Source organism: Zonotrichia leucophrys, chromosome 4 (genome assembly GCF_028769735.1).
Source record: "Zonotrichia leucophrys gambelii isolate GWCS_2022_RI chromosome 4, RI_Zleu_2.0, whole genome shotgun sequence".
Classification (NCBI taxonomy): domain Eukaryota; kingdom Metazoa; phylum Chordata; class Aves; order Passeriformes; family Passerellidae; genus Zonotrichia; species Zonotrichia leucophrys.
The window spans coordinates 22,153,474-22,179,738 of record NC_088173.1 but is presented as its reverse complement, the minus strand read 5'-3'; the positions used below and the strand labels follow the sequence as shown (position 1 = coordinate 22,179,738).

The following is a 26,265-nucleotide window of genomic DNA, read 5'->3' as shown; positions in this document are numbered from 1 at the left end:
TTTATTTAAAGTTCTCAAAGTTCTTGAGAAAATACTTATGGGGTAGGTATGCCTGGACCATCCCATGTCTGCTTTATGCTCATAAATAGGAGCTCACTTGCATGAAGTCAGGTCATATGGCCAGAGATTTACATTGTTGGCAGTAAAGTTGTCTGAATACTTTAGAATAAGATTTATGTATTGTATGGGACATATAAGTGTATCGTAGCATTTTGAGTGAATCATTGTTCTGGGTTTTAGTGGTTTCAGTTGGTGTTTTTAAATCTGATGGGAGCAACAGATTGTTAGGTAGTAATCTCTCTGGTAAGGTTAGTGGGAGGCAGAGAACACCAGCATTATAAAATTCTGAAGCATGCTCCTGGGAGCTTTAGCAGTTTTGTGTCCAATAGCCCTGAGCTTAAATTTAAGTTTTAAACTTCTTTCCAAGTGAGGAGGATGGGAGAAAAAGAAGGTAGGTCTGCCTTATTTTCCCTAAAATGATGTACTCCATTTTTGCACTCTTCAATTTAGCTGTCTGTTATTCCACCTACACAGCTGTGTGATATCTGTGTAATTGTCCCTTCACTGTGAGTGTTTTTTCTAGCTACTGGAGTCATGCAGTGGCAGTAAATTCGGTGACCTTAGAGTGTTCTGTTGATTTTTGACTAGGTGTTTGACCATGAAGGAAATGATACTGTGCAATGTGTTTAAAGGGAAGGGGAAAATGTGCTGATAATTTCTGATTTTGAGGTACTTCAGGAAAAAAATTGACTCTGTATGTAATCTGTGTAAAAATTTAACTACTTCTGTAAATAGTTGTGAGTTCAGGTAAATGCTTGAAATTGAGGAATTGAGGTAATCTGTTGTTGCAGCATTTATCATTAACCTAAAAAGGTTTAATACTCCAGGCATTGTTGGCATTGCTTAGGAGAATGATATCCATGTGAGATGATGTTCTAGAATGTAAAATAGTTGAGAGACATTGCAGTCAGATGATACATGCTGCTGATATCTTTATCAATTTCTACCTAGAATTCAGTTTTGCTTGTGAATCCCTAATCCTATGGGGTATTTCTAGGATGTCCATACATTTGTAGTTGCTTTTAAAATGGCTTTTTAATGTTCTTTTCTGTGAATCATAAAGGGACGCTAGATTTTTAAAAAATAAATACAGTATTTTGAAAGCAGCCAGGGATAGCTCATCATGTGCAATTATATACATGTCAGGTGTATTAACATTTCACTTTAATAGCCTAAAAACATTTGCAAAACTGTCTTGCCTTCCCCCCCAAACTTTTAAGTCTAAACAAGGAGTTCTCACATGGGTTTTGAAAAACCCATGAACAGAAAGTTGCAGGTTGGTTTTCTGTGATGTATTTGTACATTTTTATGATAGAAACTTTCCCCAGTATATTGTTCTTGTGTTTTACACTGATTTAAATTCCAATCATTTTTCACTGTAAACTATAACAATTCATTGGACTTCTACTTTAATTTTTTTTTGAAAATAAATTATATTGACAGTATTTTCTGAACTGAAAATGGACAGTATGTTCACTCACACCATACCTGGAAATGGTGACAGTTGAGGAGGAAGGAGTAGGGAAATGGAATCAACCATTTATTCTTAAAGATGTTTTGACTCACAAATTGCCTGTGAGTGGTGTTGTCTTCACCTAATTTCATAAATGTCACTTTTCACATTTTGAGGCTTATTTTTCTGTTTTGGAAACCACAAAGTTTTTGTCAGTCTGATGCATGTAAACATCCATTAAACTTCTTAGGTTAATAATTTTTGCCGTCATGGACAAACTACTGGCTTTATTTACTACCAGATGAGTAGAGGTAGATAGTGGTGACCAGCGTAAGTAATAAGAAAGTTTTTCATGGCAATGTTATATGAAAATTTTGTGTTTTACTACTATTTTGATGGGTTTAATCATGTTTCCATGTTACTCATGAAGGCTTATGGCACAGAAACCTATGCTGGATTTTAGCTGGAAATATCAAGTGATGCAGAGAGGGCGCATGTTGACAGTTGTGTGTGTGATGGAGTTCAGAAAGTGGTGTGCTGCCTTCCTGCTCTGGGGAGATGTTTCTGTTTTGGCAGAGCTTCATTTTGTTCTTAACATGAACATAAAATACTCATATTCTGCTCATGGTGTTAACCACAAGGCCACCCAATCAGACTGAAGAGGATTTCAATTACTTTGTCAACAAGTACTATTTTTAAATTTTGTACTAGAGAGGGTTTGCCTTAGCTTCCTAGAATTCATAACTTCTGCTACTTCTAATCAGCACTTCATCAGAAAATTGATTGTGCTCAGCATTAAACTGTTTTACAAGGCTTAAGCATAATTTAATGTTCTAAAATCATCTGTTAGTTGCACTGGCACATGACAAAGACTTTCAAAATTCTAAACTAATTGTTGTAATTGAATAATTTAAAGAATAACTTATCTTTTAGAATATATTGAAGACCAAGGGCATAAGTGTCAATAAAGTCACATAAATGTAAATACATTCAGTTTAAAAAATGTTGTATATGAAACTGTGTCCATTTAAGAATTTTGCAAAAAATAGACTGGATTATTTCAGGATCTTCTCAACCATTACTAGAATTCATTTCCACTAATTTTTATAGCCTCATTTGCTAGCAATCATTGCCAGAAGTGAATGAAATCAGTGTGTAGCAAACTAAGCTCATTATCAGTGTACATGTTAATTTGGGGGAAGGCAGCTGCAGATTGTATGACATAGCATTCTGTAGTATCCAATTTTTTTCCTGTGTATTTTGCCTCTGTAACAACTGTTCAGTCTTTTTTTCTATTGTCCTTGTTGGGGAAAAAAATACTTTGAAGTTATTGTAAAGCCAGATGGTCTCTGATTTTAAAGAATGTGTTGTAAAGATGTTACAGAGAACTGTATAAAGTTGAAGCCTAATGGAAGTGGGTCATGTGCCTGGCTTGGTCACTCCTGTGTCAAGTGTTACAAACCTGTGGCACTTCAGAGGTGCATTGTGTGGGGCTGACAATTTATTGCTTGAGCACATCCCTGTTGCATTTCAGCTCCTCTGCAGCATGATTTTATCAGTACACCATGAGAAGGGGTGCCATGTAAATGGGAGTGACTGGGGACATTTCTGAGTTTAAGATACGATTACATTCTGAGGGGACAATTATAAATGCCATATTTATGTCAATCTCATCCCTCTGTGTTTTTAGTAGAATCTGTGTGTTCAGTGTGCAAGGACAAGCAGCAGTTCCATTCAGAAAGGCTTGAAATGGTATGTTAAAGGTGCCTGGACATGTACCTCCCACACCCTGTGGGTGGATGTCTCTGGCCTGTGAAAGGGCGAAGCTGCTGAAAATCTGAGCGAGCTCATCAAGTGCACTGTTTGTAAATACGTGATGAAAATGTTTACAGCTCTGCAGCAGCTCTCTTTTGGGTGGAGGGGTGGGGTGGGGAAGGGAGGTGATGTCTCTGCTTTAGCATTATCTTCTTGAAAAGTCGTGTTCAGTTCAGGATTTGGCGAGGTAAACGTGGCTCTTCATTCCCACCCTGACTTCAGGGATATTCTTAGGAGCCAGCAGCGAACGGATCCCTCCCCTCTGGGGATGCCTTGATCTTCCGAGGCTGATACGAGACACAGGCAGGAGCTTGCTGTTTTATCTGCATTGTCCATCTCTACCTTAATGAGTGAAACAGTTAAGTATCAGAGGGGGCGAGCCTCTAGGAATGTGTCTTCCATTTGACTGGAATATTTCGGTGGATAAAGGGAGAGGGAGGGAGAGGAGAGAGAAATCCACTTACATCACTCGAACTGCATTGAGTGTGTGCCTGTGTGCAGGTTAAGAGACAGACTTCAGTGTCTTTGCTTTCTGCAGGAAGCAGCAATGCCGTTTGTATCCTAAGAGGAATTTTTTATTTAGAAAAGGAAGCATTCTTTCTACCCAGGAAATGGCTTTCCTTGTGCGTTGCTATGCCAACTGCCTGCAGCCATGGTCTTCCAAAGTAAGCACAATAACGTAATTATATTGGCGTATTGCATTCAGACTCATGATTCTCTGGGTTTTTGTGTGTGTAACTGTTGTATTTTTGTTGCTGACTCTTTGGGCGGTAGAAGTGCTTGTCTCGATTGTGAGGAACAGGCATCATAAAATTAAATGCCCATCAATGTCACGCTGCAGAGATTAATTGTGCAAACTTGGTTAGCTGAGTGGAACAGAGATCACTGGTCACTACTCTGTCAGCATCATTAGCAGCCAGGGGAGGAGGTCCCTCTTCGTGTGCGCTGCTGCTGCCCTGATTTTGGGGGAGTGCAGGCTGCTGGTGGCGGGAGGGGGAGGCTGCATTTGTGACTGTGTGATTGCAAATGAAACAGGAGTATTAACAATGCTTGGCTGAGTGCTGGAGGCTGGTTCCTGCACCCTGACCAATATAATACTCTATTAAGCCTTTTTGAGGGAGTCTCTGTGCAGTCAGCCATTTTAGCTTTTTTTTTTTTGTCCTTTTTTTCCCCCCTCCTCCCTTTCCCATTCCTCAGGCTCAGGGAATGGTTTTGTTCTCTTGAATGGATGCTGGATATGTAGGGTTTCATCAGGCTCTGTGCGTCCTGACACGCTTCGACTTTGAGTGTGGCAAAAATGGAGACGAACGGCGTCGTTGGGATTGCTGCTCCGCACTGCAAGTGCGAGGGGGGTTTTGAGCTTACCACTAGTGACACTTTTAGCTCCAGCCTGCTTTCACCCCCTCCGCCTCTTTTTAATTTAATGCTGTAGAGGGTGACTTGCCATCCATAAGAAATTGGTACATGATGTGTAAATTCAGTTCAGCTTATGTTTCTTCATTATGAAACCACTTGCAATCCCAGCTAACCATGGAGTTATGGGCCAGCAGGAGAAACACTCAGTAAGTATTGCAAATTCTGTTTGTTCTATCAATAACCTGTCACGGGCAAACTGCATGGAGATTGAAGCTGCTTGTCGTCCTGCTCTCGCTGCCTTTCCTGCTTGTGGATTTCATAGCGGGTTTGGAGGGAAAGCTGCACCTGAGGTGGCATTAATGTCGGTGGCTGTATTTGAAATTGCTTTTAGCTGAAAAAAGGCAACTCTCTAGGTTCTTTTTGAATGTTAAAAATTTACTGAAAAAATGCTGACATGCTGTGGTTGGGCAGGAAGCTTTGAGCACTCAGTTAAAATCATTATGCATTTGTTAAAACTTTAAAGCAATATGTAAGCTGTATAACAAGTGATATAATTATAGGTGATGATAAGAATAGATTTATTCTGTCTAGTGTGTGGCACTAGTGTAGTTTTGCCTTGTAGCATGGCGTTGAACATCTGTGATACACTTATGCTGAAATGCAGAAACTGTTAGTAAAACATGGAATGAACAAAAGGCATAAGTACTGATGCTTTCTAATTGATCCCATGAGTCAGCTACACCTTTGTCATGCTTTAATCCCATAGGCTGCCTGTGTTTATTGTTTGGGAAAAATGCATTCATAAGCAGAAGAGCAAACATTATTTAACAAGGCCTCAGGTGTCAGGAATTAGAAATTTAGGTTTTGCATGACAAAAGGGTTCTGTAAGTTCTATAAAAATGTATAGAACCGTATGCTCAGTTAAAATGTTTAAAACTTCATGCTAGATTTTATATGATTCAATATAGTTTGCAATCTTAAAATTTGTTTGTTGGGAAGATATTTATGAATGTGTGTTCTGTGACTACTGTACCTTCGAATGTACATGGGAATGTGAACTCTATGTTCAGCAGATACAGTTAAAGAATCATAAATAGTGGGAAGAGGTGACAGCAGGAACTTTCTGAAGGAAGAACGTTTTTTTGGCAAGAATTCAGTGTTGATTGTGTAGAAATACAGGAAGTAATCTAGAGATGTTTTAGAATGTGTCCAGTGAATTTTTCCTACATGTGTAGCAACATATCACAGTTTCTTATTGTAGATTGTTTTGTTCCTTTCCCTTGTTAATTACATTCTGTGTATAAGGGAGTTCATGTAACCAAACCATTTGGTGTTCATGAAATATTTAGAACTTAATCTAAAAAAAACCCAAACATAACCCACCTTTTTTCCTCCTGAAACTCAAGCACTGAAGAAGCTGAAATAGAATAGGATACTTTGAATTTGCAAATAGGAATAAAATACAAAAGCTGCATATGTATTGCATATGTTTTCCTGCTCTTTCTCCTCTCCAAAGAATGTCAATAAAAAGTTCTAGATTTACTCCAGTAGCACAACAAGTTTAACTGATATTAAATAAGTGCTTATAGATAAAGGAAAAAAATAAACTAGCTTTTTAGAAACTCTATATTACAAACTCTGTCATATTCTAGTTGTATAACTTTGAGGTTTTAAATCACAGAGATGAATTTCACTCTCCAAAATGGAGACTGGACTAAAATGTAAGAATAGTAAAAGGAAAAAGGTCAAGGTATTGCTTTATAACTGTCCCCATATATGCAAGAGAAAGAAATCATACTATCTGACATGCAGCTGCAGATTTTGCATGAAAAAAAGACTTAGTTTAAGGACTATATAGAACTTCAAACTGTTAGGACACAGACTAGCTCAGCAAAAACCACTCCATCAACAATGAAACTTTTCATGCCTGTTCACCATGTAGACATTGTTTTCCTTGGAAGGTAAGACTGAAAGATGTAAATTTTTCATAGAGAGGGAAGTTTGGAGTTCCAAGGCATAAGACTTTATGTTACTTTGCCTAAGAGAGAAAACTTCTTGAATTAATCATTTCTGGTAATGAGTTATTTTTATGTTAGTATGTTCCCAGAATTCTAAATATTTTATTGATATCTGACTTGAACTTATTTCAAGGAGAGAGGCTTAATTACTTCTGTGACATCCCCACCCAGAGTCTCACAGCTTGATTTGCTGGAGCTGAATGCAAAATTCAGTTCCAATCTGGAACTGAATGCAAAAATCTCCTGTGCAAGGTTTCACAAATTTCTGTGAATTAATTTTACTTAATGCTGTTAAATCTTAATTTCACACTAGTTTAGTTAGGGAATGAGGGATAAGGTTTAAATCTTTTGTTCTGTGAAAGTGGTATGCAAACTGGCCATTGTCTTAATCATGGTGAAAACTGAGAGAGGAAGAGTAAAAATGCTGTTGTGTTTTCTAGATTTTTTTAATAGAAAAAATAAAGTCAGCAGCATCTATCAAGTGTATTGATCTTGCGTGCCTCATATTTCATAAATTGGAGAAGTTTGAATCAGTGCTACGAGCACATATCTGAAAGTGATGTTCCTTGATACACAACTACTGTCATCTGTTTAACAGGGAGTAAAATTTTGCTGTGGGTGAAAGATGGCAGAGAAATGAAAGTAGGGCTGTTGTAAAAATACTTCTGCTTAGTTCTTGTATTTGATGTACTTTACCAGATTTTGTGTAATTAAAGGAGTCTCAGAATAGTTTGAGTTGGAAGAGTCATTAAAGGCCTTCTGCTTCCAACCCCTCTGGTATGGACGGTGACACCTTCTACTAGGCTAGGTTGCCCAAAGCCCCATCCAGCCTGGCCTTGAGCACTTCCAGGGATGGGGCATCTTCAGTAGGTTCATTATGTTTGGCTGTGTCCTTGCTGGTTAGAGGAGTCCTCTCCTTTGTAGGGCTTTCATTATAATTGTCTTAATCTTAAATTTTAGGAAGATGAATAGTGTTGCAAAAAATATTATTTTGTGGATGTTCAAACAATCTCTTGAAAAGCTTCACACATTGCATCTTACACCTGGTTTATTATGTAGAAAAAATCACATGGAGGTCTAGTGCATGAAGGTTCCCATTGTAGGCTTGGGCCTTGTAAGGTGCTAGCTTTTGACCTCGTTTCTGTTTTACCTTTGTATCTGTTGTTTGTAGGGACTTTACTCAAGGTCAACTAAAAAAGCAAACCAAAATAAAAAAATTGACAGGTATAATGACTTGTAAAAATGGGACTTTAGATGCATAGTTCTTATATGACTGTGTACTGATTAACTCATGAATTGCACAATACATTGGAGTGGCTTATGGACAAACCTGTAAGAAAGTATATTTTTACTTCAGGTGTAATTGAAATAAAGTCTCTGAAAAAGGACAAGTTTTGCTGCTGACACAGAGACACTTCTTTAGTGATCATGGGTGCTGCAGTCTTTGATGTGCTCAACCTGTCTTGAATTACTAAAAAATACTGGAAGCAGTAAATCAAATTTTTGGGTTGTTCTTACCCTATTTTAATTCACAAAGAGTTGTGGCCATGTGCCAGGGGTCCCTTCCCTCCCAGGAAAGAGAAGGAAGTGGTGATATTTTGAGGAAAAGTCTTGAATGGAGATTGTTCAGATATGGTTACTTTCGTTTAATGTGTAGTAAAGGTGCCTGTTGGCATGCTTTCCTAAGAAATATAGAACTATTCTAGAAATAATTTTCTTTTACTGGAAGAGATCATCAGTATTTTTCCTTGACTCATATAATAAATGTAGTGTGATATAGATATTTGTCCTTTGAGTGAGTATCACACTGCACTACTAAGTTGTGGAAAAGAGGTGTGGTGCTGTGATCAGATGGCTACAGTTGCTAAGCTCCTTTCTATATCTGTGTCTGGAACAAAAAATAGATGTATGAAAAGCTCTGTCTAGGCAGTACTGACCCGTTGGCTGCTGCAGCTGCTGATGGTTATGATTTTGTTCAGCTTGATGAATTACATTTCTCTGGGACTTGATACAGATTATCATCTTTGGTTGTTCGGCACCTTTATTTTTGGCACTTATTGAAACCAGATTTCTGGTTTGGCCTCTTCTGATTATTCCTTTCCTTTTAATTTGCTTATTTTTAAAAAAAAATTTCCTCCCTGGAGGCCACTAAAGGGGTTGTGGATTTTTCATGTGATTAGAAATAGTGTTTCACCTCTTTATAAGTGCATTATGATGCAGTCTTTAATTGCATGACCGTGAATCTTCTGCAAGATTTATCTTGAGGTGGATGGCTGTGTAATGAGCAGCTGTTTGATGTGTTGGGCTAGCTTCAGTGCTCAGAAGGCCAGGTTGTGTTTATGGTGTACGGTTCAAGTCTTACTCAGAAAAGAAAAGCACAAATATTATTCTCTTCTGTGGCTTTTCAAGATGCTTGTAACTGCAGTGCTCAGGCAAATAATTAAGGTATTGCGGGGGCGGCATTATCTTCATTTTTCAGTAAGGTCTGCTGAAGCAAATCTTTGGCAAAACACAAGGGCAGAATTTTGAGAGCCTAAGGTGGTCATTCCACAGCATAGGAAGGTCTAAATAAGCATTCAAAGGATGGATTTTGTTGCATGAGTTTTCTATATTGGCCCACTTCAGGCACTCACAGCCTAATGATCATACAAAAGGTTGATACTAGGTGACTTGCCTGGCATCTTTCCAGAGATCTGTGGTAGGCTCTGGCTAAATTCCTGTTCTGCAGGACAGCATTTAACTGCAGATTTCCCCAAAAGCTTATAAATGGCAAAATTTGGGTCATTTCAGAGGAATGACTGTGAATGTATTTAGTGACCTGTAGAGATGGCAGTGAGAGCATCCTTGGCACATAGAAGATGTCCTGCTATCTTTCTGTTACGGTTTCAATGCCTGGGGATTGTGCAGCATATTTCAAAGTGAGAGAAGAAGAGGGGGGAAAAAAAAAGGGGAAACCCTCAAAACCATACCAGAAAGGCTACCATCTATATGTAATGAAGTAACTAAATTTTTTTCAGGTCAACATGGGTAGTTGATGTAGAAGATTGCACAGTAGGGCATTTTTTACCCAGTTTATGAAGTAAGAGAGTTTCAGGTCTCACAACATATTCAGTATTATGGCTCTGGTTTATATTCTAATGTGGCCAAATGTAGTGTTGGAGTATTTGCAGAGTGATGTTTTTGATGCTGCATACTGGAATGTGGCATTTATAGTCACAATGCAGATGTGAACCTGAAAAGGAAAGTCAGCTTCTTCCAAAATGCTGTTTTGAGACTGCGAGACTAAAGCTATTTATTATTACTGAGTTGTTGGCACTCCTGCCTGATCATCAGATGTGCTGAAAATCTAGCTGCAATTGAGAGCTGCTGGTACCCAACAATTATAGAAAACCAAAAACTATCTGAGCAACCAAAAATCCCAAACATCAAAAGAAGTAAAAAATCCTAAATCCCTTAACATGGTGTTGACTTGCTCCTGATTCTATGAGTTAATAAAAGCATAGGAAGAAGAAAAACTCTAAAAAGCAGAGATAATGTGTCGTGTTAAGTAGCCTAAGTTAAAAATAAGTTAAATATGGAATTCACAATATGCACAATGAGTAGCATGAAATTCATTGTAACTAGAAGCGAGCACTAAGAAAACCAAGGAAATTCTGTGCCTCAGTATCTGAAGTTCATTATTCCACCTGCAAAATAATTGCAGCCCCTGCTGTATACTGGCTCAAGGGTTTTAATCAGTGATACTTAATGATGGTACTTCATTTCCAAGTGATGTAAACTCAACAGTTTAGCGAACAAAATGGTAAAAATATTCCAGTGAGAGGAAGTAAGTTAGATTTTTTGGGAAATTTAATTTTTAATTATCTAAGGCAGGGGATCTCAGTGATATGTAAAGAAACATGTAGCTTATAAGAGGATTAGAAAATGCTGTGAGTTGTGCTGCTTTTTTCTGCAGTCGTGACTGCTGCTGATACTACTCCAGCAGCAAAAGCAAGGGGGGATGTCTCATGTTCTGTATTCTCCTGCTAGCATGAACTGAAGCTTATCTGCAAAATACTTCTGTACTTGATAACTTTACAGGTTGCCTGCAAAATCAATGAAATATCAAGAGATAGCAGGAACGATTTAAGAATATGAGCATTAGGAAGTGTGATTTCTAAATTCTAAACTAGAATTGCATTAACATTTAGGCTATGTTCAGACCATCAGCACTCTGGGATCATGATATTGGTGCTGGAAACTCTGAAGTGTAATTTTTTTAAAGCTTATTTGAAGTTTTTCTTCAATTGTCTTGCATATTTTTTATTCCTTGTTGTATTCTAGGCTTTAAATTGCTACAAATTGCCCCTTAGCAGCATCCTTGATGTTTGAAAAACTGAGCTAATTTTACTAATCCCTCATTGAATACACATGGGTGTGATTTTTGCCTGACTGAAATAAAGACAATATTTTCAGGATTTTTAGGGTTATTTTATTAAAATCTGATTTTTATTTTTGATACTTTAGTTGCAACAGCAGATATATGACCAGACTACTAATTCTTTAATGCACTATTACTGATGGATTCTTGGTAGCTTTTTCTAAAATTTGAAATTAAAAGAAGTAATACTGCTAGAAAGAAGAAAAAAAAAAAACCCACTTGATAGGGTATTTCAGGACTTCTGCAAGTGAAGTCCTGGAAGTACTGAACCAGTGTTTCCAGTGTTTGAGAAATATGGTTAATATTAAAGGTTTGAGAAACATGAAATATGAATGTCTTGAGATTTACCCTTGACCAAAGAATCATGTACCCACCACATTTCATTGCCAATATTGTATTCAAGAATGTGGTAGCTGTAGAGCAAGAGAAGCGTGGCATGACTCCAGCAGTTCTGCGGAGTTTTTAGGTTTCTAACCTCTGCATGCTTAATCCATCAGTCTGTTACACAGATGTCACTGGCACTCACATGGTATCCCAGAATTGGGTAGTTGGGGGTTATTCCAGTTTTGTCAGCTTGCCAGTGGTCTTTTTGCTGTTCATTTTGAGATGGTGATGATTCAGCTGAGAACCAGGAGAAGAATAAACTGTGCTGAAGGGGTCTCTGCTCAGTGGGTTATTTGTGAAAGCTGATCCTGTGCCCAGAAGATGAAATTTATTGGAGTGTTTATCATTCCTTCCAATCCCCCTGTTCTGTATGAGGATAGTAGAAGGACAGATGAAGGACAAGAGATTGCATTGCTGTTATGTGGGTGATGTTGAAGGTAAATACCTTTACATTATGATAGTACCTGACACAAGCAGTGCTGCTGCTTGGTCCCTAATAAGTCTGAGGTGTAGGGATGGAGGTCAGCTATTGGCTAAATTTAGTTGATTTTATTTGTCACTTGGGAAAGATGAAGGTTCACAACATTTGGTGAAATAACCGGAATATAGGAAATTCTGTGTGTGTGTTTGTAATTGACTCTTGTGGTGCTGGACTTGGTTACTAGACTGCAAGATTCTATTAATTCCATTCGCAAGAGTGTTGGTCCTTTGGGCAAAGGGCTGTATTTGTCTTTTTGGGTTGCTCTCGCTGCAAATATGAAGCTTGCTGCCATGAACCAGTTGGTTCATGGTGTTCAGCTAACCTGGCATTCTTTACTTGGCCTATACATTAAGCTGCCCAAAAAAGCTAAAAATAAGACCTTAGGTCCTTTTGCAATCACTGGTCTCCATTGCAGATGTTGGAACACAAAATCCTGCATGTTTAGGTCCCTTTTCATGAAAAGTGAAAGAGGATTTTCCTAAATGGGAAATAGCTTGCTAAACTTCACAGCTTGGACGGAGTAGTTTTCTAGCATTTCCCAAGTCCTGAGTTATAGGCAGTCAAGTTGATGTCTCCAGTAATATGGTGTTCCTTCCAAACCCTGTCCAGAACACCTTAAAAAGGTATAAAATAATTTGATCTGCTACAATTTCAATAATTCCTGTTCTTTGTGGTGTATAGAATGTGACTACCCTTCCTTTAATTCAAATGGATTTGCTGATTTTTCCTTACATGTCTTCTGAATTTGTTTAGTGATTTCTGTAAACAGCAGAAAGCTCTGAACCATTTGACAAAATGTCAAAAAGATTTTGCTTTGAATGTGAAAACAGTTGTGACTCTCTACACTGAAATGTGTGCATACCTCCATGGCACTTCCAGCTCTTAGATGCAGATGGAGATGGCAGTTCTCCTTTGGACTGGGAATATGCAAACTGGTTTAACACCAGCCTTCTCTTTCAGTTCCAGCTTCCCAACATGGATCAAGAGCCAGCTGCTTTTCAAAATAGAGGAAAAGCAGGCTTGTGAGTTAGAATGTGGAGAAGAGCAAAGTATTACATTATATGTGCATTTAGGATCTGTTAATAAGCTAGCAAATGCCATAAAATGTAGCTCCATGTAGCCTTTGTAGCTTTCTACCTGTATATAACTTATTTCAAGTGTCCCAGGCTTGGCTGGTGACCATATGGCAGCATTTGGTGGCAGTAATGCATCCTCTTGCTAACTGCAGTTACCTGACTTCAGAGACACGGGGACAGCCAGGAACCATGCTGCAAACGGAGGCAATAACCCAATGGGCAAGTACCTCAGCCTGGGATTTCTTTCCCTCAGTCTATAAATAAAAAATGCCTCCTTTTACCTGCAGCCTGTCATTCCCTAGCAAGCACAGGTGCTGTGTGCTGGGTCCTACCTACACTCCAGGTAGGATTCATTATTTGATAGCTTGACTCCAAACTGTGACCTTGCAAGTCAGAAGGACTGGTTTAAAGCTTTCTTCTTTTATTCCTCCTCCAAAGAATGATTTCATAAAAGTGACGTTGTTCTATTTTGTGGGTCTCCCTTTGTGTGTGTGCTCCTGTTGGCTGTTTTATTGTTAAAAATAGGCTCGTTCTGTTCCGTGCTGCTGTTCTTCCTGCAGAGCCAGAAGAATGGGAGCTGGGCTGTGCTCTTAGGCCTCCATCCATGGCATTGTTTCCTAAATGCCTGTCTGCTGCTGCGTGCCTGCCAGCCTGCCAAATGCTGGAGGGGTTGCATGAATGTCAGGAAGGTCTAATGCAGGGTGATTTGAAAGAGCATGGGGAAGCCTGGAAAAGAGAACATGGGTACAGAACTGGGCCGTACATTTGCTCTTGGTAGTGGGATTGGTGGCTTCAAAACGGGGTGGTGAAGGACCTTGTACCTGAATGTGGCTGGTCATGGTTGTAAAAAAACCCCACATTCTAAATTTTGTGAAATTTAAACTGAATTTTGGGAATTATTTCTTAGTTAGCTTTATCCTAGGATTGCTGAGCCATCAGCCCTGTTCTCATTTTAGTCCAAGTAAGTTCTTTGTGCTCTTCATTTGTTCAGGGGTTTTTTTGGTGGTTTTTTTGTTTGTTGGTTGGTTTGATTTGTTTTTTGTTGTTAAATTGTTTGTTTGTTTGTGGGGTTTTTTGTTTGTTTGTTTTGTTTTCTTTTGTTTTTTTCTTTACATATAAGGAGCTAAATAAAGGCTCTTCAAAACAAGCACTCTTTGCCCATGCTGTTTCACCAGTCAAGGTACGGTTTGACGTCTAAATCTTAATGTATTTCTGATAACAAACTAGGAGAAAAAGAACCTGTATTTTCCAAATTCTTGGCAGGCAGTAGCTCTTTTCTCTGCTGGGTTGCTCTGGAAAGAGTCAGATGTCAAAATGGGATGTGTCTCATTCACCTTTTCAGTCCTGACCTGCTGAAAATCCTGCTTGACCGGTGGATTTTCAGCTAGGTTTTTTGGCCTTTGAATAAGTAGCTACTATAGAGGGATCTTTTCTTTTGAAATACACATAAATAATGTAGAATATTCTTTTTTCTGTTGTCCTCACTTTTAAGGAACCAGGAGGAAAAGGAAAATGCATGAATTTATGGATTTATGGTGCCTTATTTATTGTGGTGCCTAATTTATGGTGCCTTAGTAAATAATTAACTCTGTGTCTGGAAATGGTTGTTCACTGGATTTTTTTTTTAAAGCAGCAGAGAAGACTCATATTTTATTTTAAAACTGAAGTTGTTCACAGCTGTAGGAGCAGACTGAAAATCAAAGTAAAATGAGAACAGTGTTAAGTTCTTTTGAGAGCTATGGAAGCCTGTATTTGGGTGTACCTCTCCTTGCCTGTTGGTGTATGACTTCTGCAAATATTTTCTGTGATCTGACTCTGGGAATTTCTGTCCTATTCAGTCTTGCTCATTTTCAAATCAATAGGTTCTCAATAGTTGATAATATTGTTGTTGTTTTTTGGGAGTTCTGTTGGTTGGTTGGGTTTTTTTTTTCATTGTGTTGTTTGTTTTTGTTGTTTGTTTGCTGTTTTTTTTTAAATTTTGTTCTTGGGGTGGTGTTTTTTGTGTCTTTTTAGAGACTTCTTGCATTTCAGGGCAAAGGATTTTTAGCAATTTCCATTTAGCAGATATTTTCAAGGTCCCTGAAAAATACAGCTGCTTTTCCTAAATAAATGATTACTTAAGTGGAGTTTCCCAAACAGTGGCGTGCATGTCAGCAGTAGGATATAGAAAATCTAGTTATCTACTTATTTCCTGTTGAAGGAAGAGGTTGTTTAGGCAGTTAAATGTCACTCCTACACCTGCAACTTCCATTAGTATTGTACATTAGTATTCCTTCTGTGATGATGGTACCCAGGGAAAACTAAACTTAGGAATTCCTGAGTTAGAGTAGCATGATTATTTTTAGAATTTTTTTTTTTTTAAGTGAATGTTCAATGTTCCAACTGGAGTTTTATTCAGTTAAGCATCCAGAGATAACATGCTTAGTGTAAAATGTCTACCACTTTTAGGAAAGTAACTTTCTAAATCTCTTGCACCGTGTGTTACAGCACACAGCTACCACCATTTCAGTGCTGTTGTAAATGAGCACTTGGTTTGGCTCTCAAATTGTCTGGTCATTGCAAGGTGACCTAATGCAGTAGTTCAGGTAAAGGCACACACCTTGACCATGTAAATACACACACTATTCCAGGGTTTCACTTCTGGTAGATGGGAGAAAAAAGATGGATCTCACTTGATTGTGTTTGTAGAATGGGCTGCAGTTACTGGTCTTGGTATTTCAACCTGATTTCTGTACAGCTTATTTTTCTGCAGCTTGGCAATCTGTGATGTAAAAATCTCTTCCTAAATAAACACCACTGAAACATTTCATGGTGTCAGTAGAGTATGTAAGTTTTTACATGGTTTGTGTTTTTAGGATGCTGTTGACGCAAGGCAGGAGCACAAGGGATGATTTGAACTCTGTGGGCACACCTGCACAGACACAAATGGATGAATTTCTAAAAGTCACACATGAATGTCAGCATTTTAAGCAGAATAACATGGTGCTTCAATTGACAATGTCTGCTTACTCCAAAGCAGCCTTGATTATAACAGGCTTCATTTGGGGCGTTGTTGGTTTGCTTATCTCATACTGTAGTTGTGGATGTTTGTATAAGTTCGGCAATTAAAAAAAAAAACAAACAAGGTGGGAGGCTAATGAAATTTAAGGTTACATATTACAGTTTTGAGTAAATGCCTCTTGGACTACAAAGAAAAGCTCTGCAGGTTGTTTCAAAATTTATTGGAGATATTATTACAATAAGAGATGCTTCTGTGCTGATATATGTAAATAGTTTTAAATGACTTTGCACAGTTGCTGCTGCACTGTGCTCCAGAATTTAGGGAGCACTGTAGTGCTTCCTAAAGACTCCTTGATGAAAAGAAGAAAAATGATCAAAATGATCCTTTTGTCTTTCCCTTCCTATGATCACAGTGAGCACACACTAGTAAGTTTTTTGCCCAAAGTAGTTAATAATTGAGTTGTTCATAGAAGTTGGAATCTTGCTCTGTGTGATAGAATACAAACTATGGAGGTATTAGGAGTGCATGATGGCATGATAGCACATGCAGTTTTGAAAACTTGTGTCAGAATAAAATATTTTCATGACTTTTCTTTGACTACCATCTGAGGAAAAGTGTAAAGTAGCAAGCAAAGCTTGGGGTGTTACAGCAACATTCATCACTGTTGTGTTGCCATGGCATGAGAACATTTGCACTGGCAAAACTCATAAAATAAGTAATAAAGCTGTTTGACCAGTAGTCATGTTAGTATAGCATTAAAAATTATATTTATAGTAAAATCATAGTATTTGAAGATTTTGCAACGTTAGTCATGTATAAAGGAAATGTTTGTCATTAAAAAACATTTTATCTTGTTACTGTACTGTTTCTTCATTAGCCAGAAACTTAGGAAGACTACCTATACTATCTGTTATGCAAATATGAAACTTTTTTACTTTTTGCAATGGTCTGAGAAGTATTATCTACAGACTTATAAGATTTTTTTAAGCAGTCTTTCTTTTGAAATTCACCTTTGAAAATAACATAATTCCCATTTTCAATCCAAATTAATTGCCTTGTAGATGTTCAACTTTTAAAAACAATTGTAACATTGTTTTAAATGATCAATATTGTGCAATTAGCAAGCTAAGACTAGTGATTATGGCAATATGCATTTTTCTTTATATTAAAAAATGCTACAATCAGGATATTTGGAAAAACAGGCTTTAGCAAGGGCTTTGATGTCCACTTTGTGTCATTTGTAATATTGCAATTCTTTGTGGTTTTTTTTTATTTGAGCTGAAGCAGAAGTGTGCAGCTTCCATTGTCAGTCAAGGAAAATAGTGGAAACTTCCACCCACTTCTCTCCTGAGCTCTTCCTTGATGTTCTAAAGCAAAGATAATCCTTTACTTAACACTCCAAGGGTGGCATTGACATGGCTGCAGCCATCAGACTTCAAACAAAATTTCCATTTAATTGCTTGTGAATTAGTCATGTCTCTTTTTAAATTTTCATCAAATTTCATTCAATTAATATGGTATTTTATGGATACAGGGCTCAGTTTTTGCATCTATGCACAGGAGCTCCCTAAATATTTGTATCTTTAAAAAAAATTCTTTGGAATTTACACAGTACTTAGGTGTTTACTAAGAAGCTACCAATAAGAACATCTAAAATGTTTTTATGTTAGTCGTGTTGGATTTTGTCTTTTTTCTTCCTCTGTTGGTTAGTCTGCTTCTGAACACTAAGTATATCAAACAACAGGCTCACTTCAGATTTTTCTGCTTGGATGAGTGACATGGATCTGGAAAGAATTTTCTGGGTCACTGCCATTACACACTTGTGCAGCACACTCATAACTTTGCCTGGCTTCAGTTTGAAAGCCTTCTCTACCACGGCTCCTGTGGAGTCTGGCTTGGTTCTCTCTGCGCTTCATTAGACAGCAGCCTTCTTTCAGCTTCCTGCTCATTAGGCTTTACACCTGCATTGCCTTGTACTGAAAATATTTCTTTTTCCTCCTTTCTATTTTTGCATAGTGATCTTTCTCTCAGTGTGGGCTGGAAAAGCTGTGCTCTTCCTGCACTTTGTCAAGTATTAGTTTTTCTTCTCATAATCCTGATAGTTTTTTTCTGACTCTATGTATGTGTATGGCTTTGAGCCATCTTTATTTAAAACACACAGCTGGGAATGTGTGCAAAATTTCCAAATAAGGTCTCTGCTGGGGTTGTGGAGAGGAGCCCAGAACTGTATTTCTGGAGAATGCATGCTGTGATCATACTGGGTTCTCCTTCTGCTGCATCACCTGAACAATTCAGTCACCTTCTGATCAGCTGATACATGGAAACTTTTTCACAGTCATTTCTGACAGGGAATTTCCCAGGCTGTTGGTTTTTGTTTTAAAGTGTGTGATTTCACATCTCTTCCTACTGCTCATCACTTGTTATCCACAGTGTCTTTTTGCACAGTGATGCCAAGAGGTTTTTTTCCTCCACTTCAAAAGTGTGGAGTTCTAAGATATTTTGTATCTCCATCTTTCATATCTAATCTTTAAGAAAATAACTGAAGTAACTCTTAATTTCTTTATTCTGTAATCAGTTAACATATCTTTTGCTCTGAGCTACTTGTACTTGTAAGTTAGCTCAGTGCAGTAAAATTCAGTGATGTAGTTCAATATTGAAGGACAGTAGTTCAGGTTGAACGACTTCAGTTCAAAACTGAGCTATCACTTCTTGAATGTTTAAAAAACTTCACTAAGCTTTGTTAGAGTGGCTAGAGTGCTGTAATTGTGAAGATCAGGTATAAAAAACCCCCCCACCAACATATGGTGTGGTGTAAGAACAGCCTGTTGATGGGGAGGCTTCAGTGCTTGGAGCTGTAGGCATTTCACAGGTATTTGCTTTCACCATTTAAGATGTGCCCAGGATATGTTTTCACCTTTGGGCTAAACTCTTTACTTTTCTGGTTTTGAATTCTGAGCGGTGTTTTAAAGCTGAAAATAAAGTCTGGGTTTGGGTGCCATCATTTTTACCCTTGCTGGTGTGATTACTTTTTTATCATCCTCCATGTCCCCTTGTGAGACTGCTCTGTAAGTATTCCAAAGTGAGTCTGTATATGAGATATACACAAGTGTTCTATTATTTATTTAAAATATTCTACAGGATTTAAAGCATCTTTCTTGAAAATGTTTGAATTAACATTTCCTGTAAACATATGTGCCCACATAAAGTGTTCTTGAACTTTTTTTTGCTTTTATTTCCCTAGGCATGAATCTTTTGTCTGGTTTCCTGTGGAAACAAAGTTTGTGACCAGGTTCTCTGTTCCTTCCTCTCCCACAGTTACTTGTAATAGGCCAAAGAGTTCAAAATTTAACCTTACAAGCCTCCAGAAGCCCTGAAAGTGGGCCATTTAGTTTCCAACCCAGCAGTAGTTCTCAGTGTATTAAGCACCCAAACATCCACAAAAGGAAGTATTTAGAAATACTTACTGTGGGAAAAACATCAACTGGAACATGCATTTTCTTAGTATGAAAATCAGTCATTCCCAAGAGAGATCTCTGCAAAGCCAAGCTTTATTATTTTCTCGTCCATGTATATCAAATAATGGAGAGCCTTTACAGAAGTTCAGTGATTGAACTCAGTTTTCCACTCTCTTTCCCTAGAGATATTTCAGAAGTCAATTGAAATGCCTCAGAACATTCTTTCCTTCAACTTAGAAAGCAGTCATCAGTGAGTGCCTGTCCCTGCTTGTTGGTTTTCATTATGTAGATTTCCACAAGATGAGTTCCCTTCCCAATTTTATTCAGTGTTATTGGGAAGCTGTTAGTTTGTGGGAGGGGGTGGCTGTGCAGCCTCTGTCAGGACACTTAAATGCAAGTTCTTGGTGGGGCAGCAGGGTGCAACCAAGAGTGATAGGCTGTGTCCCTATGGAATAGGGACTCTTTTAATGTAGGGACATAATACACTGAAACAGAGATTCTGCTACTCGCAAAAGTTCAAAGAGACTGAGAATGGGATTGGACCTAAATCGGATCACTTCATGGAATAAAGCAATCAAATAATGTAAAAATATCAGACACTTAACCAAAAAAACAGAAAAAATAAAACAAAAAAAAAAAAATCAAAACCAACCAACCAAAAAAAAAAAACCAAAAAAAAAACCAATACCCCTAAAAACTGATAAAAACAAAAAAGGAGATTTTGACATTTGAAAATCCTACATAACTCCCTTCTGGAAGATTTCACTTCCATTGCACTGTATGGAACAAAAACTATGAAACCATGTAGAAACATGTAGTTAAGGATGCAAAGAGTTCTTGATACTTAAATGTATATGCACAGTCAAAACAGTTGTAGAACAGTCTTTTTAGCTTGATGCCTGTGGCAGAACTGCTATAACTTTAAAACCATATTTTAAAAGTAAAATTACCCTTTGAATTATCCTTTGAATTATCATTTGTTGAGCAGTGAAGAAGCTACACTATAACCAGATATTTTTTGAGACAGGCTTCTGAGTAAATGCTGAATAAAAGTATTTTGATCTTGCATGTTTCTATCGTTCATTCTAAACATATAACATCATTTATATGTTTTAAATGTTTGAGTTTGGATTTTCAGAAATCTGAGGAAAACTTCAGAAAATTGTTTAACATTACTTAGTTTAGTTTAGCATGATTGAACTCAAATCCATCCTGCTGGCTTTTGTTTTGTATTTGGGGTTTACTGGAACTGTAAACACCTGTGTAAAACAGTTTTTCTTTTTTTACCCCCTGACTTCATTTGAGCTGTTGCCAATAAGTTGACATTTGTGTTTCCTGAAGGAATAGTGTTTATGCCAGGTTTTCTGAAGAAGGTACTTTTTAATAGGAAATGCTGCATTGAATCTTTGATTCAAATACTTCCAAAAGGAAGAACAAATGCTGACACATTCAGACATACAACGGAGAAGGTAGTTAAAATAAATATAAATGGATGTTTCAGTGATTTGTTTCTTACTTTTCCTTTAAAAAGAGTTACTTCTGAGAGGTTTTTCTTCATTCCCCAGACACCCATTTAAATTTTACCACCCCTGTCTCTCTGCAGAAGTCAATAATCCTTCAAGCACGGGATTCGATGCATGAAGTGCTCATAGGATTAGCTGCTGAGGGCTGAGAGATGTGCAGTCAGTGTCAGGCAGTGTGTGTTTTCTAAGGGAAGCAGAATGAAGTTCCTGTGCATTTACTCTCTCTCTCCCTGAGACCAGCAGCTCCCATTGCAATAGCTTGAACCTCTGAATAGTTTATCTGGGAGGCTAGCTATAGCAAAATATCAGTGGAGGAAAGAATTAAGAGCTTGGGAAAGGTCCTTATAATACTTTTCATTCTTTATATTTTTGGTTTGGTTTGTTTTTTTTGTTAGAGGTGTTCTGCTGTGGGCTTTGTATGCAAACAGCTGCTTAACAGCAATAGTATCTACATGCAATATTTTCAGAACACAGATTGTGTCCTTTGCTGTATTCAAGATCTTAAGATTAGGTGTCTATGAAGTTTCACAGTTTCACAGAAGGATGTCTATTCGAGGAAACTGGAGATGAAAAATACATGAGGTATTGTTGTGTAAAGTAAATGATTGTACAGAAGACATAATTCAAGTCAGGAGGTTTTTATTTAACTCTTGCAGAAGTTTTCCTAGAAAATATATAAAAGCTTCTCAATCTTTTCCACCCCTAGGTGCAAGGAAATCCTGCTTCCCTGGGAATTGCATCCTAATTTTAATTGTATATAGTTTACACTTTTAGTTTAAATTTAACTCTACATGGACATGTCAGCCTGCATCAGGTCTGTAGACAGAATCGATAGAAATTACCTTATTATTCTGTAATTACTTACATTTACTGCTGTGTTTAAAATCACTCAACCATAAAAATGTTTTCCTTGATGTCTCTCTTGGTTAGTGAAAGAATTATGTTGAAATAGCAAGTTGATGAATGCCCAGCATTATTACAAATATTTCTTCCTTATGTTATTAAATACCATAAATGTGGGCATAGCTTAGCATTAAAATACAAAATACAACAGATGTGCAAACCCTTAATATAAAAAATGTTTATATAAAATATTGAAATTAGGTGTTAATAATTTTATAGGATACTGAAGAATACTGCCTTTGTGATCTACACTTTTGTAGTGCAATAAAAATTTCCAGATTTCTGTCTTGGGTGGGGAAAAAAATAATGAGGAAGACTAAGGCACAGTATTGCTTTTATTTGCCTGCTGTTGTTCTCTCTTCATGAAAAAAAACCCAGAATCCCAAAATAAGTTCATTGTAGTTTACTTACTTAGGTTTGTGGGACTAAGTGTGTCATCTGTAAAAGGAATAAAAAACTTTAAAAAAATATTTATTATGGTGGCTTTTATTGTCTAGTAGCTTTTATTATTTTATTAGTAAAGAGCTGCTATAGAATAAATGTTCAGATGCAGGTGTTTGGAGGTTGAAGAATCAGTGCTTTTTTGTATTTCTTTAATTTCAGAAAGTGGAAGTAGAGGCTTTAAAGGTGATAGTTTGTGTTGTTTTATGTCTGCTTACTCTGTCTCAGTGGCACTTATTTACATATAAAATCATTCATTGGGAATTGCATAACAGAATGTTACACCTTTGCTCTCTTTAATCCTGTCTTTTTTGCAAATGTGCTTCAGTCACTTTGCAGGCTTTATAAATCTTTCATAAAGTGCTGAGCAGCCTTCAGTAGAAGACTTTGTTTATATGCTTTGTTTCTTTGTTTGCCTTAAAATGAGTGGTATATTGAAGCTTTCTAACTAAAATTCATCTGGTAATTTAAAATGACATTCTTGTGTTTGTCTTTCATGTTGTTGCATTTATACTTGTTTTCACATATAACTGCATTTAAAAAATAAAATTCCGAATTTTATTTAATTTTTTTTAAATATTTTATTTAGATAAGCCCAGCAATTGCTTGAGTAGAAGATGCCTTTTGTTATAATGAAAGGCATACTGTAGGGTAGGAGAAAATAGTAATGTTCTTAAAATAGGAGGAACATATTCAGAGCAAAGTAATTGTTAGTTTTGCATGCATAACATGGTGATTCACTTGGAGGGTGGAAGTAATAAAAATATGCTTTTAAGATGGGAGGATGTGATAGGATTTATGGTATTGTACAGTTCTAAATGGATATATATCTTTTCCCTTAAGATAGTTTCACGTAATTGTTTAAGTTTTCTTTTGATTTTAGGGTTTTCAAGAAGTAAAAATTGGGAGTTCCCAGATGTATTGTTTTAACTCTGGTTTCTATCTATGTGTGCTATCTGTATAAATGGGTGTACTTATGTAGGTATACTTGTGTATTAATGGCTACATTATAAATATAAAATACTGTTTTCACCTCTGTTAAATTAAGACTAGGGCTTAGATCATGACTATTTTGTCAGGTCATGTTTTATGCTAGAAATTTTGTCCTTGTTACACGTGATTAGAGCTATGCATATATTACCTTAATATTTGTCACTTACAAAGGTTCTGCTTGAGACTAGGTTGTCAGGACAATTTCTGACCTTTATGATTATAAATTGTTTAAACTAGTGTACATATACTGTGTTTTGAAACTGTATTTACTTAAGAACAAATAATGCATTAATTTTTCTAAATTACCCTGCTACGTTTTTACTCTGTGTGCCATTTCCTTCTGATGGTGTGACTAAAGGTGTTCAGTAATGAAGTTAAGAAAAACTGTAGGTATTGGCTTCAGCAAAGCTGTACTTAAGTGTGGTCCTTGCTATGTAAAATATACAAGCTGCTTTTGATCCTTATTGCTTTAAATGACTTCTTAAAGCTAGGCATCATTTAATGAAAATGTAAAGCAAGATAGAAGTGAGAATTCAGTTCTGACACCATTTGTGGTGGTGTCAGTCTGTGAGGGGTGATGTTTCTGAGGCAGGGGTAGGTCCTTAGGCTTTCTTATCCTCCTTGTGGTCTGGAAGATATAGCATGTGCTAGATCTAGCTGTGTAAATGTAAGAAGAAGGCTTTTTTTTTTTACTGTTATACTAAATAGTAAAGTCAGTACTAAACTATGGACTGGAACAATAGCTCAATACAAGCACAGAGTGCTTAATAATTTAATAATAATGTGATACTCAGTAGCATGGCAAACATATCTATTGCCATGAAGTTAACTGCCTGGAGATGGTTCCTAGGAAATTTTTTCAGAGTTATAATAGCATGGTTTCGTGATCTTCTCTAATCCTGTTCCAGTGCAAGTAAGAAATTGGATGTAAATATCCTGGTTTGGGGTAGACCAGCTTTTTGCTGCTTGTTGAATTTTGTGTTCTGCTTACCCGAAAACCTTCACCAAACGTGTTCCTAGAGTAAAGGGTTTGCCTGGTATTGGGTTTGTGTGGCTGGAATTTGGTAGTGTGGGGCCACAGGGCCAACCCTTCTTCCTTGAGAAGCTGCCAGAAGCTGCCCCCATGTCTGATGGAGCCAAATCCAGCTGGTGCCAAGACAGACCTGCCACTGGCCAAGGCTGAACTCAGCAGTGACAGTGGCAGCACCTCTGGGATAAGAAAGGGAGAGGGACAGGGGGAACAAAAACAGCAATTGCAGCCACAGAAGAGAGGAGTGAGAATGTGACAGGAGCAGCCCTGCAGACACCAAGGTCAAAGAGAAGGAGGGGCTGGAGGTGCTCCAGGTGCCCCAGCAGAGATTTACCCAGCCTGTGGTGCAGGTCATGGTGAGGCAGCTGTGCCCCTCTGCAGCCTGTGTTGATCCACAGGGAGGTAGAATTCCACCTGCAGCCCTTGGAGGGCACCCGCACCAGAGCAGGTGGATGCCTGTGGAAAGCCCACGCTGGAGCAGGCTCCTGGTGGGACTTGTGACCCTGTGGAGAGAGGAGCCCACGCTGGAACAGGTTTACTGGCAGGAGTTATGACCCCAGAGGGGCCCCACACCAGAGCAATTTGTGAGGAACTGCAGCCCATGGGAAGGGCTCACTTTGGACGTGATAATGGAGAATTGCCTCCTTGGGAAGGAGAAGAGTGTGAGAGTCCTCCACCCGAGGAGGGAGGAGCAGTAGAAGCAATGTGAGATGAACTGACTACAGCCCCCATTCCTGTCCCTCCACAGCACTGCGAGGGAAGAGGTTGAGAATTTGTGAGTGAAGTTGAGTCTTGGAAGAAAGGAAGGGTGGGAGAAAGTCATTAAGATTTGAGTTTATTTCTCATTATCCTATTGATAATAAATTCAGTTAATTTGTCCCCAAATTGGGTCTGTTTTGCCTGTGACAGTGAGTGATCTCTCTTTGTCCTTAACATGAGCCTTTCATTGTATTTGCTCTCCCCTGTCCAGCTGAGGAAAGTGACAGAATGGCTTTGGTGGGCATCTGGTGTCAAGCCCACTACACTTCCATATAAGACTTAAGCAGATGTGGGTTTTCATTGTCATCAGTGCTTCATTTTTTTCCTCCATTGTGTACAATGCAAATATGAAGTATTTTAAACAGCAGAACATGACTAAAATAGAAATGTATGCATTTCTCACACACATTTTTCATTGACTTTACAGTTTAAATGTTTCAACTTACTTAATTTTTGTATTTTATTTTTTTCTTCATGCGGTCTCTCACCTTAACTTTGGGGGTAGGGCAGTTGAAGTGGATGCTGCTCTCGGGCATGTAGCACAGAGATGTAGTGTTCTGCAAAGATATGAGCATGTGCTTTCTGCTTGTAAATAGTCCTATTTGATTAGGATCAAAGTGACTAGTTAGGTTGCCTAAAGAAAAATGCCTGCTTCTGATCTTCTGTCACCACTTGGCAAGTCCAGCTCAGGCAACGTGGCTTTGACTTGAGGAGTTACTCTGAAACCAGTGATCACCAAGCATTCAGCTGATTGTCTACAGCCAAAAAGATTCAGAAGGCTTGCTTTTATTTGCAGTGTATTCCATCAGTTATTGTGGAATCCTCTGCCTCTTCCTTTTGCCTTATGTGCAGTAGTGGCACACAAATTCTTGCTGTTCATTTAAAACACTGAGTGCAATCATTATATTAAATATAGCTCAATTTAACTTTTTAACATACTAACTGGATTTGCTTTGATGAAAGGTTCTTTAAATTTTTTTATGCATTGATAAAAAAGAAATGCTGTTGTTAATGACATGGAGATATTTGCAGGGCACTATAAAATTGAACATGTTTGGCTGGGTGCCACACTGTGTTCATATACAGTTCCCTATGGA

General features: G+C 37.8%; 1 protein-coding gene across 8 annotated transcripts in view; it reads left to right on the top strand.

Annotated features, from left to right (window-relative positions):
• Positions 1 to 26,265, top strand: part of RAPGEF2 (Rap guanine nucleotide exchange factor 2) — a 185,509-nt gene that overhangs the window by 110,991 nt on the left and 48,253 nt on the right. The window contains exons 1-2 of one of the 8 annotated variants that reach the window (XM_064710760.1): positions 3,979 to 3,993; positions 4,526 to 4,890. The exons of 5 other annotated variants lie outside the window; for them this stretch is intronic. In XM_064710760.1, coding sequence (XP_064566830.1) covers positions 4,831 to 4,890 — 60 coding nt within the window. In that variant the 5' untranslated portion in view covers positions 3,979 to 3,993; positions 4,526 to 4,830. Of the gene's footprint in view, positions 1 to 3,924; positions 3,994 to 4,335; positions 4,891 to 26,265 lie in introns of those variants that run through there. 2 more of the 8 variants (XM_064710762.1, XM_064710759.1) reach the window with 2 other exon arrangements.